The sequence below is a fragment of the Pan paniscus genome, chromosome 13, assembly GCF_029289425.2.
Source record: "Pan paniscus chromosome 13, NHGRI_mPanPan1-v2.0_pri, whole genome shotgun sequence".
Taxonomy (NCBI): domain Eukaryota; kingdom Metazoa; phylum Chordata; class Mammalia; order Primates; family Hominidae; genus Pan; species Pan paniscus.
This window is the reverse complement of record NC_073262.2, coordinates 19,960,300-19,978,808: the sequence shown is the minus strand read 5'-3', so window position 1 is coordinate 19,978,808 and position 18,509 is coordinate 19,960,300. Positions and strand designations below refer to the sequence as shown.

Below are 18,509 nucleotides of genomic sequence, written 5' to 3'. Positions count from 1 at the left end.
AGTTTGAGGACATAGGACAGTTACATGGTAGTGCGTGACCCATGTCATCAGTTTGCCCACACTGCCACGTTCTAGTCCCTTAGTGGTCTTGGTGGGAGGGGTCTCTGTGGGCTGCGAGGGTCAGGAAAGGCTTCCTGGGAAGGTGATCCTGATAGGCTGGGTGGGGCACAGAGAAGAACTCACAGTGTCACTCAGTAAATAGCTCCTGCCCCTCAAACAGCAGCTTGTATAGTAACTCTAAGATCCTGAATTCCTTGAGAGTGAGATGTCTTTTGAAAGATGAGAGAACCTCAGAGTGATATAATTGTTCAGAATTTCCAGTTATCTCCTAGGCAGAGTGGGGGAAGGGCTGCAGGAGGAGAAGGAGGGCTGGGAGTGCATTTGAACCCTGCGATTCAATCTGTAGTCCAGGTTGCAAGTGTGCTACTTCACATCAGCATTGTCGCTGCTCACTTCCCACTTGTGATTGCTAAACAGACACCTCTGCTGCCACCTCTGTCGTGAGCAGTGTGTAGATATTTCTGTTCCTTGGTTTCCACAGAGAACTATCCTCATCCAGACTTGAAAAGCTGTCTTCCTTATGATTTTGGTGCTTGGACTATAGCCGTACTATGGAAGGACCTCGCTGCAAGGTCCCTACCTCGTACTTCCTGGACGATTTGGAAGCTAGGATCTTCAAAGACGTCTCTGAAACCAACCCAGTATCCCTACTTTTCTAGAATTCACATGACATTTACCAATTTAAAATTCTTACTCTGTAGCGATATGTAGCACTTAATTTGCCACCTTGATGTAAACCTGACAAAGCTTTTCAATTCTGGTCTGGACTAACCTCTTCAGTTATTGTCAGAATATTTCAAAAGGGCAGGCACATGAATGGCAGTTAGAATAATTTTTTTCTCATTGTTCATAAAGACGCCTGCCTTGCCTTTGGACAGATTAGCTTCCTTTACATTGCTCTGTGACTGCGTTCCTTACGGATTAGATGGCAAGCTCTGCGGGTTGGGAGCCCTCTGTGATATTTTAATGCTGCAGAGCCCCTGGCATGAAGTTTGCCAATTCGTGGATCTGTCTTTGTATAATAATCTGAAAGAGATTAAAGGCAAAATATCTTGATATCAGCTTTCTAAGACATTTATATGCCTTAGGATATAAACTATCAGTGACTTACAAAGGGGCTTTTTATACTAAATACTAAATCAAGTATTTGTTGAGCCCTTTTCATGTTATAGAAAGGTGGAGGGTGTGATTTAAGTCAGTAATAAGACTATCCTCAAATGAAAACAGCAGCCAACATTGCTCTGGGCATGTCATTCCTACAGTCGTCATTCCTTTTTGCAGATGGGAAAGCTAAGGCAGAGAGGCCATGCAGCCGGGTGTCAGGATTCAAATACAGGCAGCCTGGCATCAGAGCCCTCTCTGGGAGCTTACTATCTAATAGGAAAATCAGACTAATTCCCATCTAGAAAAATGGGAAGCTGTATAAAACCTAGTACTGAACAACTTCTGAAGAAGCTTGATTTCGTCAGCCTGTGCGTAATTAATGTTTTTCACCTCTGGGCCTGGTTCTCCTTACCTATCAAGGTTAGGAGTAAGCAGAATGAGCGCTCTGAACCCTTTCATTCCAGGCTTCCCAGATTTGACCTCTTCAGCAAAACCTGCCCTTCCAGGATAACCTAGTGGCACTGAAAAGCAGAGAGGACTTGTGTCTTTCCAGTAAATCTGGGAAAAGTAGAGCTGGGCATGGAGGGTTGCAGACAGCAGTGGTGCCTGACATCTGTGGGGGAGGCTGCATGACTGCTTCAGAAAGGCCAGGAGATTGGCTGGCCCCTCTGCTTTGTAACTTCAGCAGTCACAACTCTGATTTCGTGTGTGTGAGGCTGATTGTTTTTATGCAGTATTCTTTTATGTCTAAGTACATTAGTTGTATCTAGTTTTGCTTGCTCTATAACTATTAAGATCAGAATTGACTTGTTGAATTGATACATCTTTTTTAAGGTTATGTCTATCTTCAGCTCTTTGATGATCCTTGGTTATATGTTCATCTTTAATTTTAAAATTTCGGGTTACCACCTCTGTGGATCCATCCATTTTATGCAGCCCACTTCCTGTGTTTATTCTGGAAGGGATCTACCTACTGTTTGCTGAGATCAGCCGGTAGTAACTGATGTTCTGGGTCGGGGAACTCCCCATTTCTTTTTTTTTTTTTTTTTTTTTTTTTTTGAGACGGAGTCTCGCTCTGTCGCCCAGGCTGGAGTGCAGTGGCGCGATCTCGGCTCACTGCAAGCTCCGCCTCCCGGGTTCACGCCATTCTCCTGCCTCAGCCTCCCGAGTAGCTGGGACTACAGGCGCCCGCTACCACGCCCGGCTAATTTTTTGTATTTTTAGTAGAGACGGGGTTTCACCATGTTAGCCAGGATGGTCTCGATCTCCTGACCTCGTGATCCGCCCGCCTCGGCCTCCCAAAGTGCTGGGATTACAGGCGTGAGCCACCGCGCCCGGCCGGAACTCCCCATTTCTGCTGGGTATCACCAACTATGTGGGACCCCGCCCTGCCTCTGAGACTTAAGCACCAGCTCTTGTGTTTAAGAGAGTCAGGTTTCATTGCCTAGCCTATGTGGCTATTCCTAATGCAGATCCCCAACACTGCACACCAGTCCTTCCTACGTCTGCTAACTCCACACAGTTTCCTCCTGAGGCCATTCCTGTCTGTTAACCATCTTTTTTGGCCTGTGAGGTTAAACTCTTGTGTTCTAATGTAATAGTCTGGATGTTTGGGGGTCTTAGGGCAAGAAGGGGTGGCTGCAAGTTGTGCTTAGTCTACTATTTTCAACTAGAACTCTTGGAACTTTTTTAAAACTTTTTTTTTTTTAAATTTTTGAATAAGTAACACATTCACATCGTACAAAATTCAAAAAGTACAAAGGGTGTAGGTTTGGAGAAACAGTCGGTATTTTCTTCACTGAACAGTAGATACTAGAGATCATTGTAAAAGAGCTACTTTATTCTTTTTTAAAATATTGGCTTAGTATTCTGTTGTATGATGTAATTACCTACTTTACACATTAAAATCCAAGTTTAAGTTTCTTCTTTAAAAAGTGTCATCATCTGCCTCACAAAAAGAAGGTGAAGTTGTTCACCTCTGCTACCAAGTTTCCAGCAACCATGTCTTCATTCTCTCTTGCAGCTGAAGACTTACAGTGAGAAACTGGACAAAGAGCAAGCAGCCCTCGAGAAGATAGAATCCAAAGCTGATCCAAGGTAAGAGGTTTCAGCATGCGCTTATTTTTGCTTTGATGAAAGTGACTTTGCTGATACTTGTTGGCTTAATTTGTTTAAACACAGAACAAAGCAGCCAAAGGCTATTGGTCTGGCCCCTGCAGGTCAGATCATTTTACTGTTCATCCAGAAAGTGGTGACTCTGCCATGCTGAGATGTGCCTGGGCTGCCCTGGGTTAGTCACCTTTTTCCCAATACCCCTTGTGTACAGAAGCAGCATAGTTTTTTGTTTTTCTGTTTTTCAAAATGGTCATACCTTCATAGTACAGAAAAGGGCGTATGGTGAAAAATCTTCCTCCCACTCCTGTCCCCAGCCACCCAATTCTCTTCCCTAGAGTTCACTATTGTTACAAGTTTTTAAACAGCTCGTGCCTCCTTGGTAGAAAAGGTGCAGTCTTTTCTGTCAAGACACAGCTGCTGTAGTTGTTTGTTCTTTCATGTAGAATTAATTGTCATTAGAGCATTAGAGGAGAGAAAGCACTTAACATTTGACCTTTTTAGCTTCAGACTATTTGGGTGGTAAAGTCTCCCGGGAGCTGCTTATTTGAATGAGACTATGAAATCAAAAAGTTGCAGGCACAGAATGAGCAGTGCTTGTTTGATGAACATTTTTAGCAAAAAGTACCCACAGGTAACTTGACTCTATAATTAGAAACCTTTGTTTCATGAAATGGAGCAAAGCACTGTCAGATAGTTGATATTTTTATTGTCAAATTAGTGCTTTTAATGACCTTAAGCAACTTGTTTCCTTTTCAGAATGGATTTTAAAAATAGTTTTCAATACTGTATATGCCCCGAATACAGTTGAATAATTGGTATCATTAAATATACCTGGTACTATGGAAACTCATTGATGTTTCTATAGTTGACATTTTAATTGTGGAATCTGTAATGTTTTCTTGGATCCGGCATTGATGGTCTTGGGTTTATAAATGAATAATAATGTCAGTTAAATGGAAGTCATTATCATTTGTGCAGAATCTGTGAGACAGTCTTAGAGCTGAGAAAGGAAATTAAAAGGAGAGTCCTTTTTTAGCTGCGGACCTGCTTTTAGCTGTGATTCATAAAATCATAATGGCCTGCCATATGTCATTTTTTTGTCTTTTCTCTTCAGTATCCTACAGAACCTGAGAGCACTTGTAGCCATGAATGAAAATCTGAAAAGTCAAGAACAGGAATTTAAAGCACATTGTCGAGTAAGTGTTGTTTGGTGTCAGCAAATAAACCAGGACTCTTATTGAATCTCTTGGTTTACCTCCGTTGTCCTGTTGTGGCATCCTATCCAGTGCAGTTTAAAAAGCAGATTCGGCCAGGCGCGGTGGCTCATGCCTGTAATCCCAGCACTTTGGGAAGCCAAGGCAGGCGGATCATGAGGTCAGGAGATCGAGACCATCCTGGCTAACACTGTGAAACCCCGTCTCTACTAAAAATACAAAAAAATTAGCCTGGCGTGGTGGCGGGCACCTGTAGTCCCAGCTACTTGGGAGGCTGAGGCAGGAGAATGGCGTGAACCTGGGAGGCAGAGCTTGCAGTGAGCCAAGATCACGCCACTGCACTCCAGCCTGGGCGACAGAGCAAGACTCCATCTCAAAAAAAAAAAAAAAAAAAAAAAGCAGATTCATCCAGCAGTTATTTGTCAGTTGTATAAGCTGAATAGAGCACCATGGTTAGTAACTTTGTGCCAAACCCCGAAACAAACAATGTCACCCAACTTTGGTATTTGAAAGAAAAGTCTTATGAAGTTTTTGCAAAAATATATTTTGTTGAGAGACGGCCTTTGTGAAAAGAGTAACATCATACAAAACCAGGGCTGTCCTGAAAACTTCGGATGTCTTTGTCCTATGTATAAGTCCTGGCTGTCATCTTCTGGAAACCTGTAGTCTAGTCGTGGGGGTGATGCGTGTTCTGGCAACTCTAGTGTGAGATAGGAAATGAGGCCTGGCAAGTTCTGTGTGAGCTCCAGGGGAGGAAAAGGCACTTCAGCACAGGAGCCACCAAAAAGCTAGATCTTACTTACGGGCCAAGGAGGACAGCAAGTGGAGGAGGTACTTGATGAGGCAGAGCTCCAGGCTGGAAGATGGACAGCTGAATAAGGTTGAGGCCTGCTGGAGAGAGGAAACAGACAAGACTAATTGGAACTAGGCTCTAGATCACTTGTTCATTTCAATGCCCAGTGATTACTGTATACCTCCCCAGCCCTTCAGAAAGAAAGACCTCTTTTGATGGAGGAATAGCTGCCTGTAGCCTCCTGAAAAGAACTTTCCCAGGCTGATCATTGGAGATCAGGGCAGCTACCTCATTAGCTTTTCGTCCCAGAATAAACTCATGAAATGTGAAAATAAGACTTGTGGACCAAATAGTTGAATAATTGCGTCTAATTACTAGCTTGTCTGAATTTTGTAAACGTTCATCTCACTTTTAAAGGAGGAGATGACACGACTACAGCAAGAAATTGAAAACCTGAAAGCTGAGAGAGCACCACGTGGAGATGAAAAGGTAAAGGCTCTGAATTAGTCCTTGAGACTCTCAGGTGCTATGACGGGAAAAAGATAGTTCTAGAGGACCAAAGAGCAGACCGCTGTTGCTAACTTATCCTGTAAATAGACATTCCTCAACTGTTTTCCTTCTGTGACCTTCTTAGATTTGCATCCATCTCTTCTCTCTTTCCTCTGGCAGTAGAAGGCAGCAGAGGGTGTGGAAGGCAGCAACCCAGACACGAATTACCAGATTACACAATTCTGGCCTCCCTCTGTTTAGGGAGATGTTTCTGGGAAAAGTCTGAGCTCTATTTCCTGCTCACCCATTCCTTAAATTTTCTGCCAGTTTACTCATTTCACCTTTCTCCTTTCCTGCTTAGGGATAATGCCCCACTCCCAAAAGGCAGCAACAAACATGAAGAAGGAGAGAGCAGTGTTGGACTTAACAGAAGAACCCTAGGCTTGCAGGAGCAGTCTGGGTTTAGGGAACACACCTGGACAGCTGGTTCTCTGAACAGAGGACTTGATCTTCCAAGGAGCTAGCATGAATTTTCATTGAACCTTAAATTGTAAGAAACAGGGAACTTGAGGCTTAGGGAGGACAAGAGTGTCCAGCCACCCAGCGCCAGACCGCATGCCCTGCTGCCTGGCCCAGAACTCTGCACTGGACAGTGCCCATGGCTGTACAGGACACTGCCATGCCCAGCGGGGAGACGAAGATCTTGCAGGGCCGTTATCACTCTCCTGAGTGGTTGCATTATTTCACCCAAGCCATACAACTCTTCACATCTGTGAGGGGACTGGCATGGGTGAATAGGAGAGCCTAGGAGGCAGTGGTATCCCAGGCTCATCGTCGCACAGTCCACCTCTCCTGTTGTTTCTAAAACTTTAAACCTTTAAAGCTCAAATCATCAGTTTGAGTTTGAGCCTCTGCACAAATTAGACTCTTAAGATCTCATTTCTCTTTTCAGCACATCTTGTTAGCGAGATTCTTACATTCAAAAAGAGCTATACAGTTTACCGTGTTAGTGTGTAACTGACAGACACCTAAGAACAATTTAAAATCTGCTGCTCATCTAAGGGCAGTTCCCTTTCTGCTCTCTTCAGACATGCTCGGGGGACATCAACACATTTCTCAGCTGCACCCTTATGCCCCTGCCTGGCCCCTTCCTACATCTAGATCCTTGGCTTCTGTCTTATTCCCAAATGCTCAGGAGAGGTGTTTATTATGTTTTCATTGTTTCAGACCCTCTCCAGTGGAGAGCCGCCTGGTACCTTGACCTCTGCGATGACTCATGATGTAAGTACCTGCCTGCTCAGGACTGGCATTGTCTCCTGAGGGCAGGCGGCCAGCTTTCCACTCTCCTGTGATGGCTTCTCACGCCTACTTTAATGTGCTCTATGGCCAACTCCACATCTAGGCTTTCCAGGGCATTGTCCTGTTTGATACAGCTAGGCCTCAGATGGAGGCAGGGTCTCACCAGGAATGGCCCTGAAGGTCACCTTTCTGATGGGTTTTCTTCCAGTTCTGTGTACAAGCATGTTGTTTTCATGCTGGCATCTCAGCTGGGAAGGGGAGAGGCCTGCGTTGGCCGCATATGCTGGTCACCACTCGGGCTCTGAGGGATGGGGTGGTACAGAGGGGAAAACCTCTCTCTGTTGTACTATATACCAGACTCAGCAAACTGTTTCTATAAAGGTGCACATAGTAACTCTTTTTGGCTTTGTGAGCCAGCTCTGCTGTAGTGACCATAGTTGATCTGTAAATGAATGGACATGGCTGTGTTCCAATAAAACTTTATTTACAAAAATGGGCCACAAGGCATATTTGGCCCAAAGGTTGTAGGATTTAGCTCACAGGCTGTAGTTTGCCACCCTCTTCTGAGTTAAACCAGTGCTCTCCGCATTCCAAAACCCTCCAGAAGAAAGAGATAGGAAAGGAAGTGGAGGAAAGGAAAAGCAGGAAAACTGTAAGCATCTGCCTTCTTTAAGGGTTCCTCTTCCCTTTGTACCCTCATAATCTCCCAGGAGAATGAGCTTCAGCACTCTTCCAGTGAAGTCTGTTGGATTTTGCCTGCAGCTGAGCCCCTTGGGTGCGTTGGGTAGGGGTGTGTGTTTATATTCCCTATGCTGAGGAAGGAGGCACTCCTTTGACCCCTTTTGTAACTTTCTCTGAGGCGACACACCATCCAGCCATGTCTCTTACCATGTCTCATCCAGCCATGTCTCATTGCTGGGTTCAATGAGGGACTAGTTTCTATTTTCTATATCAATGCTGTCCAAAAGAACTTTTTGCAGTGATAGAAATGTTCTGTTCTGCACTGTCTGCTGTGGCTAGTGGCTATCACATTGGATAACACAGCTCTAAGTAGAAACATAGAAAACTAGCATCATCTCCAAACACAGGCATAGTACAACACATTCTTTAACTAATGATTTGTCTCTGCATCATCATAGGTTTTTGCAGGGGAAGGGCATATATATTTGGAGGTTACTTCACTTAAGAATACTGGATTTGCCATGGGTCCCAGAAGGAAGAGTTGTTATAACATGATATGAGAGGGTATCAAGGGTCTCATATGAGACAGGACCCAGACAGTAAACTTGGGCATTTAAGAAGAGAAATTTAAGGCCTTAGGATGGGGGAGATATGATAAAAACATATTCAACTTTCAAAGACTCCATTAAAGAGTGAAAGTTTTCTATTCCCAGATAATTACAGCCTTTTCCAATTTTTAGGAAGACCTAGACAGACGGTATAATATGGAGAAAGAGAAACTTTACAAGATACGTTTACTACAGGTGAGTAAAAGAAGGACAAAAATATGCATAAATGCTTCTAACTAGGTATAAATGTCCTATGACATAACTAGAAAGTCTCAATATCTAAGAACTAGAGAAAATAAGTAATGAGGCTGCTGTTCACCAGTCTTCTTTCTGTCTGGAGTGTAACTCAGTGATTTAAGATGTTGGTATTAACATCTCACATTGGTATATTACTTTCACAACCACTCCTTTGAGTTAATCCTAACCCCAGGTGGAGAGTGGATATTACATCCCATTTTCTTTATGAAGAAATTGGCTTGTTTGTTTGGATAACCGGCAGTTTGTGAGAGTGACATCAAATATGGGGGAGATAGGTTTCAAAATTAGCTCTAAAATTTAATTCATGCAGAGTCAAAATTACATTTAAAATCCCCTACATTGCTGGGATCTGGCTCATGGAAGCTCAACAGCCAAAAATTCCTTGTGTCACACTTTGGTTCAAGCCAACCTTCTGTTCCCTGGGAGGGAAAGGCTGGGCTCGAGTAGGAGTGGCCAAAAGGCTGCAGAGGCCAGTGAGAGCCCCTTTCCCCTCTCTCTGGCACCTACTTACTTTGCTGAGCTGAGAGGGTTAAATTAGAGTGAGTCAAATTTGTCCTTGTTACAGACTACTAATCTTTAAAGAGGCACAGAACTAAATAAAATCGGGACAGTATAGCTGCATATTTGGAAACTTTTTGACTGAGTGCTTTATATGTATTCAGCATTGGATCAGGTCCCAGAACTAATAAATAGGATGACCCATCTCCTGGACATGCTGGCTATTTGAGAACCAAGACATGTCTATATATACATCAAAGTTCAAGGGAGATTACGTGCAAATTGCTTTCTAAGGGCAGCTTCAGACTGGCTAGGGGAAAGCTTCAGTAAAGCCAGTGGCTTGCTGAGGGCAAGGGCCTGAGTTAGGCAGTGGCTGTAGAATGCATGGAAATGAACTGATGGGACAGATTGCAGGGCTGTAGCTGATGGAACAGTATCAACTGAGATAAAAAGAGGAGTCAAGGATGATGCTGGAATTTCTGACACAAGGGTGAATAATATTTGTGTTATTCATAGAGAAGAAGCATAAAAGAGAAGGAATGGACTAGGGTTAAGGGCGAGAGGAGTATAATAAATAGGAGTGTTAATGAGATCTGTTTGGGGCTTTTCAAAGTTGGGATACTCAACCACATTGAAATGTCCAAGGAGTGCTTGGTTGTCAGCTCTGACTCCCAGAATAGTATGGCCTGGAGATTTGGGTGTCTGCAGTGTTGATGAGGACTGGGGCTGTGGAATGTGGAAGAGGCCCTGAGACTACACCCTGGTGAGCACATGTGAGGATAGGCAGAGCAAAACAAGGGATCTCCCAGTGAGGATGCGCCTGAGCAGCCAGAAGGGAAAACAAGTGCATGAGGCTTGTGGGAGCCGAGCAGAGAGCTCAGCTGAGAGGAGGGGAAGTGCCACTAGAAATCAAGAAGGCTAGGAGCTGAGAATTGTCCATTAGATGTGTCCCTGAGAAGGTGTGCAGTGACTTTGGCAAAAGCAGTTCAGTGGGGCACTGGGGAGAGCCTAGTCGCAGTGGGTTGAAGAGGGACTGGCATGGACAGAGGCTCCCATGTGCGTGGCTCTCAGTACATTTCCCTGTAAAAGGGAAGAGAGAGGCTGGTAGCTGAAAGGTGATGGCGATTAAAGAAGGGCTTTTTAAGGAGTGAGGACATGAATGTATTTAAATGCTGATGAGAAGGGTCAGTAGCCAGTGAAAAGTTACAGATGCAGTAAAAGACTGAAGAGTTGTATCTTAAGACACCTGAAAGAAAACCAGGAGTCACAGCCTGAGCACCCATGGGGAGCATAGCCTTGGCCTAAGGGAGAAATACATCCTTCCCTCTCCCTGGAGCTGCAGAGACCCAGTTTTGGATTAGGTCACCAGAGCTGAATGTGGGTTTCCCACCAGGAGGCTCCTATTTCCCCAGTGAATTAGAGATTCACATCTGCTGCTGCAGGCGAAGCAGGCAGGAGAGTGGGAGGATATGGTGGACAAAGGGATGCAGGCACAGAAGAAAGGCAGCACTCAGAGCCCGCTTGGTCTGGAGTCTACACGTGTTCAGTGGGAGCCATGCACAAGTGAGCGGCTTGCTCTCCCTGCAGCTGCCCCTGCACCATTCCACACCACACAGCAGTGCCATGCCTCCCAGACCCGGTCAGTAGGGCAGTTTCCTGAGTCTGTGGAAGGGAGAAAATGCTAGAAAGTATTTGAGGAGTAGGTTGCAGGAGCTTTTTAACCTGGATGAGGAATTTGGGATGTATGTGGAGGCGGCAAGGTGGCATAGCTTCCCATCATCTGAAGCATTCCTTTTGTTGCCTGTCCCTGCCTGGCAGGGTGGAGCTGGCTATTCTAGACTCCTTGGGGGCCTGGTGGGTAGCTGCAGGCTCTGTCCATAGAAGCCCTTCCCATTCAGTGTCTTCCCTCCTGGTCCACTCATTTGGTGCCTTCTGTGATTCAGTTCACAGTCACACCACCTCCCACTCCTAGGAAAGTGGGAAAGTCAATCCAAATCTGAGATGGGGACCTTTAAGCCCATGGCAGGGGTTTGTGCCTGCATTGTAGGGCGCATGGTTGGGCTCAGGTCGGGGTGCAGGCAATATTTTGGCTCCCTAGAGAACATGTAAGGCCTTTTACCAAATAGTACTGTCTCTGCCTCCCTTTTGCATTTAGGCTCGAAGAAATCGAGAAATAGCAATTTTGCACCGCAAGATTGATGAAGTCCCTAGCCGTGCCGAGCTAATACAGTATCAGAAGAGATTTATTGAACTCTACCGCCAGAGTAGGTGCATTGACCACAGACAAGCTCTTGAGGCTGGGAAGGGACAGGCGAGGGGTCTGTTCCACTTTAGCATGGGGGAGCATGCACCAGAGCACAGTCCACAAAGGCCACCACCGGAAAGCTCTGTTTCATCAGCAGGCCCACTTGGCAGTCCCGGGAGCAGCACTGTGGTGCTCTCACTGCCCTCTCCGTGGACAGATGGTTGAACCAGTTGAGCTCTTAGACTAAAGCTTCAAAGCAGCCCTCATCCTGGTCAGCCACACAGCCTTCCCCTGAGCTCCCACACCACTTTCCAACTTCACACGGAACATCATGACCCTGGTGTCTAGAGATCAGTCCTCATTCATTGTTCTTCTCTACAGACTTTGTTGCTGATGTGGTCCTTAACCCTTAACAGTGTCATATTCACCCAGTAACCCAGGACCATGACCCCCTCAGCCTGAATAAGAGATCATGTCTCATGAGGCTCAGAATGGCCCTCAAGGCTGCCACTGCCTTTTTCTTCCTAACATTCCTGCCACATCTGCTCTTGCATCATATCTCAGCTAAATGACCATTAGCTGCAGTGCCTCCAAGTCCCCTAGCCACACATCTGATTCTGTCACTTCTCTCTCTGCTAACAAATCTTCAGGAACTCCTCAGGCCTTACTGAATAGAGCCTCTTTCTTTACCATGCCTGGGTTCCTCCCCAGTCTGAGTGGCCTGCCTGGAGGCCCCTTTCCTGATCTGAACCCTCACTCTGGCCTTGTCAGTCCACACACTGCCTCTGAACAAACCATGAGCTTTGACGTCTTAGCCTTGACTCCTCCTGTTCCTGGTGCCTGGATCCTTTTTCTTCTGTCAGGCTAAATTCTTCAATACCCAATTCAGATCCTGTAAACCTATTCTAGGCACCCCACCCCAGGCAAGAACTGATCACCTCTTCTCCAGGCTCCTACTCTTGTATGTCCCCATGATACCTCAAACTCAACAGGTACAAAATTGAATTCGGCCCTCCTACTCCATATTCCTCTTAGGCAAACTGGACCCCTCTTTCTTCTCTGACTCAAGCTGCTCGCCAATTCTGTGTCTTAGTAATTTTCAAGTCTATTTCTTCTGGACTGCGCTGTAGCCACCTTCCTTTGCTGCCCAGAGTCTAATTAGATCTTTTTCAACATATATTTGATCATTTTACTCTAAAAGCTGTAATACTTAGGCTCCCTGCAACTTCTTGGGTAATCTTTAGAATCCTAAATACACTATACTAAGTCCTGCATCGTCTTGGCCCACTTCACCCAGCTTCACCCCTCTTGCACATCTGCATCTTGGCCTGTGAGCTGGTACCTGAGTCCATAGTGCCATTATCCTACAATTCCCACTTGGTATTTCAAAATCCACCTAAGATTTTGCCTTGAGGACTTGGCCTCTCCAGCATCCTTCCTGGTAGAGCCCTGGCTCTATTGGAGGAGATCAGATCACGCTTCCTTCATGTGCCCGGCCCCACTAGGCTGGGATTTCATCCAGTCCTCACACTGGACTCAAATGATCAGAGGCAGGGATCAGCAGTGACAGTTTTCAGCAGAAAGTAGTTTCTGCTTTAAGTTAAATCTTTCCCTTTACTTTTCTATTCCTGCTTGTTTCAAAGCTTTTAGCAATAATAATACCTGCATCTATTTATTTCACAGAACAAATTTCACACAGGTTAAAATCATCTGATAAAGACATGTTTACACTAAGGACATTTTCAAGCAGTTACATCAAAATACCTGTATCAATGTGTTATTATCAAATATCTACAACCCCCACCCAGTTCTTTGGCTGGATGAGGTAAGGGTGGCTGGTTCATTTATGGGAGTAATTCTCAACTTTGGGTACTCACTGTCACCACCTGGGTCCCACCTTCAACATTCTCCTTTCATTGGTCCTGAGACTTGTTAAAAGCTTCCCAGGCAATTCAGTTTGCACGCTGTGGGGTTTCTGCAGAGTGAGCTCCCAGGCCTGACAAAGCTGTCCTGGCAGTGCATTCATGGAGGAGAGGGGCAGGTAGGGTGTTCTGATACCTGTTCTTATTCGTGTGCTGATTTCTTTACCTTTACAGTTTCAGCAGTGCACAAAGAAACCAAGCAGTTCTTCACTTTATATAATACCCTGGATGATAAAAAGGTTTATTTGGAAAAAGAGGTAAGAACATTTATAAAAAGAAAATGGCTAAGCAGCTAACAGTGCAGTTGACTCCAGGAAGTCAAATGAACTTGATGTTTGGGACAGGTATGTTCAGCATTAGCAGAAAGAGTGCCTATTTTATATGCTAAGTGCTGGCATACCCAGTCAGAAAGTGCAAGATTCCTTGGGAACCCAGAGTGTCTGCTGTGAAGTGAGACTGGTAGACAGCCATTCTAGAGTGCTATGGGGGAAATGCCATTGTTAAAAGGAACACAATGGAAGCTCTGGAGTTGGTGAGACTAGTTTGAGATTTAAAGGAAGGGAGGAACCAGCTGAATGAAATGGGGGTGGTGGGCTTGTTATAGTTTACAGGGAGAAAATACCTGTTTAATCATCAGTGGCCGACAAAGGCGTGAACTAAAAGGTTTGTAAAATTCAAAGCAGGGGTGAAAGGGTCACTGTCACTCCATTCGTCTTTTTTTTTTTTTAATTTTTGTTTTTTTTTTCTTTTTTTTTCTTTTTTTTCTTTTATTATTATACTTTAAGTTTTAGGGTACATGTGCACATTGTGCAGGTTAGTTAAATATGTATACATGTGCCATGCTGGTGCGCTGCACCCACTAACTCGTCATCTAGCATTAGGTATATCTCTTTTTAACACTTAAAAACTCAGGTTAAATTAATGGCTCAGGGCTTTCCCAAGTTGATGACAAACGGTTGGAGCACAGTATGCAGATATGTCTTAATTTAAAAAAGAGAACAGTCCTGGTCTTCACCATGGCAGCATAGTGTCCTGAAGAGAACACGGGCTTTGGTGTCAGTCAGATTTGGGTTTATTTGGGTTTTAGTGTGGCCTCTTTTTTCTCACCTGTAAAATGGGGATGACACCTAATTGCATTGATGATGATTATAATGAGGACAGAATGAGAAAATGTAAAGTTCCTTACACATGGTGGATTCTCAGTACATACTTGTTCCTACCCTCCCCCTCACCTTGAGGTTGATAGAATGTGTTTTCATTTTGTCACCTTGTAGTCTACACTAATTACCACTTTAATAAGGATAATATTACAAATGTGTCTTTTACCTGAACCCAAATTGAGGCATCTGTAATTACTGTCACTTTTACTGCCTGCTGTCAGACAAACCAGGTAGATCTCTGTCATCCTAGAGGGCGCTCCTTGGGAAGCTGTTTTATTTTTTTCTGTATCCGGGGCTTACACAGTGGTAGGCATATAACAGACATTTGATAAATGTTTGAATAGATGAATGCATTTCATGGGATTTGCATCAGACCTGGGGAATAGCTCTGTCCCACATCCTGGCCTTGGGGCCCTCCTACCTGGCAAAGGAAAGATTTGCCAACCCTGACTTAGGGATAGGCCAGCCCCTTCCCAAAGACCTTAAACCCCATTGACCTTCCTTCATCAGCAGTGTTTAAAGTTGTTCCACTGTTTAAAAACTAGGAATATTGCGAGGCAGACTGGGGAGCTGGGCTTTCTAATTCCAAGCCATGTTACCAGTTAGAATGTTACATTTGAATAAATTTGGTATTTTATTTTAAATGGATTTATGCCTGTGATATTTTAACTTTAAAACCTTCCTGTGGAGTACTAAGGACAAGAAATATTCTACATTGCAGACTGTGAACCTAAAGTTCACGTATGGTAATTACTTAGTTCTGAGCCCCCAAGTTGAGTAGTTTTATGGCCAGAAAGATGACCCAGGTTTCCTTACTCCTGCCTCAGAGCCCTTCCCAGGACTGTTTCATTGGGGCAGATAAGAGGATTTGCTGCGGGGCTAAGGCAGTGTCCACGGGGCCTTGAACAGTGCATCCCCTTGGAGGCGCTCAGCCACCCAGCAGCTTAGCTTGCTGCATTGGCGAGAAGATTCTGTGGGAAGGAATAGGGTGTAAACGACTCTCACTTTCCACACTGTCTGACTCCTGTAAGCTGTTATCCTTGAAAATAAAGTGCAATGTTTGGCAAGATAGAAAGGGCTGTGGTGGCAGCTTGCCTAGAGAGCCCTAGTGTTAGCTTAGTGTCCTCTCAGCTGAGATCCAGTTCCCTTCAAAGCACGCTCTCCCTACATTCCTGTGGGAATGCCCTGTAGGAAGAGGGAATTTTCTGTGAGAAGAAGGTGGATTCCCTGAGGAAATCTGTGAGACAGAACATGTGGCTAATTTTTTTTTCATATGTTACTTTAATCTTCATAAACAAGGCATGTGTTCCTTGCAGAAGCAGTATGTGGAGACAGGCAAGCTTGCAGCAGCTGCAGTAGTGTGGAAATCTTTTTGCCTGTCTTATAATTTTGTTTGTTTTTTTACTTCCCCAGATTAGTCTGCTGAACTCAATTCATGAGAACTTCTCACAGTAAGTACTGTCAGTCCTCCTTCCCACTAATACCCTGCCAGCCTGCGCTTTGAATTCAGCCCACCTCACATTGCTATAATGTGCTTGACAAAGGTACATGCAAGACTTAACGCTGGGTATGTGATTCTTACTCTTTTAGCCCTTCTGCTAAGTATCTTGTTTACACTCTCCTTGAGTACCTGCAAAACTATAATGATAGTAGAGTGAAGGAAGAGCTGACGAAAAAAGTTAACTTTCAAATAATTTGACTGTGCCCACCTACTAAAATCTCTCTGTATGTTATCAAATTAATATTTGTTAATGAACACATAGAGATGCTTTAAAATTTACATAATGGAATTTATATAATTTTTTAGATTTTTTAAATCTCATGGTAGATTTTTTTTGGTTAATGTGTACATTGTTCTCTAAAAACTAGATGTCAAGGCCCACCTGTTCCCAAATCAAGCCCTCAAGCATGTCCATTTGCCCACCCACCATCCAGCAGCCCCAGGACTTGCTCCTTGGAGAGCATGCTTGCCTTCTCTCTGGCACAAATCTCTGCTGTCCTCTGGCAGGCCCTTCTCTCTGGCACAAATCTCTGCTGTCCTCTGGCAGATGACAGGGGACACATTGTGACTGACATCTTATTGAGTTACAGGTTCTAGATTTTAAGCTTCTTTTCTTTAAAAAAAAAAAAAAAAGCCCGCAGCTTCCCCTGGTTTTAGGAAATCTCAGAATATGTCTCCCAGTTTCAAGTATCTGCCAATCCTCAAATGTTGTAAACCAAATGAAATCATTACTTACGCAGTACATGCCGTATTTCAAATAAATAATGTTTTTGTTAATTTTAGTCACATTTTACTGCAAGAAAATACATAGTACTTATGAAAGTTACAGGGAAAGTATGACAAAAAAGATTAATATGCAATTATAAGACCAGGCTAATTTCCATGCCTTCTCAGAGGTTTAGCCTCCTTCATTGCCTGGGATCCCAGGGGCCCCCGTGGCTCCACCGTGCGTTACAAAGACCTGATTGCCTCTCCCAAGGGTCATCATCTGGATACAGAGCTGACTGCTTGGCATTTCCCCCTGCCTCAGAGTCCTGTGTGCCGGTCATAACTCTACTGGTTTTTCTTTCAGGGCCATGGCCTCCCCTGCTGCCCGGGACCAGTTTTTACGTCAGATGGAACAGATTGTGGAAGGAATTAAGCAAAGCAGAATGAAGGTCAGATGGCTTCTTTTCTGTAATGCAGCCCAGGTCTTATAGTGGTGACAGGGAAGGTCCTGGGAAGAAAAGGCCTCTTCTGGTAGTTGGGGAGTGTGCCCTCAATCCTGAAAAGACACATTTCTACAGAGGTATTCCCACCACGCGTCTTACTCTGTAATGGGCAGGGCCTGTCTCATGAGCTGCCTACACCCAGGGGTTCAAAAGTTGCTGTTAGCAGTAGCTCCCAGGTATTGAACACCTATTGTGTACCAAGCATTGTGCTGACATTCCTAAAAGACCTCTGAAGTGAACAGTATCACACCCATTTTACAGATGAGGACACCACCTTTGACCAGCAGGCTTCCGCTCTTGACTAGATTCACTTCCTCGGTGGATCTGTGGTACCTGACATTCCGCCACAAGAGATTCATTCCTTAGGAATCTTAGGATCTTGAGAGCATTTTGGTTTTCAGGAACCCTCTAAAAAAGAGAAATCATTGCTGAACTGAGTTCTGCCAAATTGAGAGGAAATTGAGTCTCAGAAGTCTGAAGAGAACAGAGAGGCCCTACTCAGGGTGCAGCATGGGATTTTCCTACAGAGACAGCTGCAGTTTCCTACCACCATTCTCAGATGAATCCTAAATAGTACTTCCAAATATCTCTTGCTTATGGTCCTGTTTTAAAAATGTATCACACCAGAGTGGTTCTCCGACATGGTAGTAAAATCTTCCAGGGACGCTGGGTTTCTCCTCTTATGATCTTGGGGCAGAGGGCTCCAGTGAGTGATGCCAGAATGTAAACACATGAGAAAGAAAGAATTGTCCATAGGTCCTGTCATCATAAAAAACCCTGTTACAGAAGACAAACCTTCAAGTTGCCTGTAATCTCATCTCACAAGAGATGAGCTAAGGGCAGAAGTGCTCCATATCCCTTTCCCTGTAGAAAAATATCATTAATCTCTCTGTGAATGACTTCAATAAAACGACGTCAAAGGAGGAGAAAAAAAGTATCACTAGTAACAAGCACGATTTCTGAAGACTATTCAGCTGTAAAAATGAGAACGACATAAGTCAGTGCTTGCCTATATATGCACACTCACCCAAGCCAGGATAGGCTGTCTTGCAGAGAGAGAATGCAGTCCCCTCTCAGTGACCTGGGGTATGAGTAGGTGGAGGGCAGAGAACCTGGCTGACCAAAAGCCTCTGACAACCCAGGTGTCAGTGTGTTAGACGCTTCCGCCTTGCCATTGCTCTGCAGGAAGCTGCTCTGGTTCATAGTCAAGAACAACAGGAATCCATGGGGTTTTTTCCTTTGACTTCTGCTTCGTGTTTACAGAGAGCAGTGTAAACAGGAAGCGGAGGCCAAAGGAAAAAACTCCATGAATTCCTGTTGTTGACTATGAGCCAAAGCAGGGGAAGAAATG

The 18,509-nt window shown here is 44.6% G+C and overlaps 1 protein-coding gene across 3 annotated transcripts in view; it reads left to right on the top strand.

The window, feature by feature from the left end:
• CCDC93 (coiled-coil domain containing 93) overlaps window positions 1–18,509 on the top strand; it is a 100,384-nt gene that overhangs the window by 63,500 nt on the left and 18,375 nt on the right. For 2 of the 3 annotated variants that reach the window (XM_008972484.5, XM_003819129.6), the window contains exons 14-22: window positions 3,188–3,261; window positions 4,394–4,475; window positions 5,704–5,775; window positions 7,003–7,056; window positions 8,496–8,558; window positions 11,275–11,383; window positions 13,461–13,543; window positions 15,860–15,897; window positions 17,020–17,104. In XM_008972484.5, the coding sequence (XP_008970732.2) occupies window positions 3,188–3,261; window positions 4,394–4,475; window positions 5,704–5,775; window positions 7,003–7,056; window positions 8,496–8,558; window positions 11,275–11,383; window positions 13,461–13,543; window positions 15,860–15,897; window positions 17,020–17,104 (660 nt within the window). Of the gene's footprint in view, window positions 1–3,187; window positions 3,262–4,393; window positions 4,476–5,703; window positions 5,776–7,002; window positions 7,057–8,495; window positions 8,559–11,274; window positions 11,384–13,460; window positions 13,544–15,859; window positions 15,898–17,019; window positions 17,105–18,509 lie in introns of those variants that run through there. The other variant, XM_063595115.1, reaches the window with a different exon arrangement.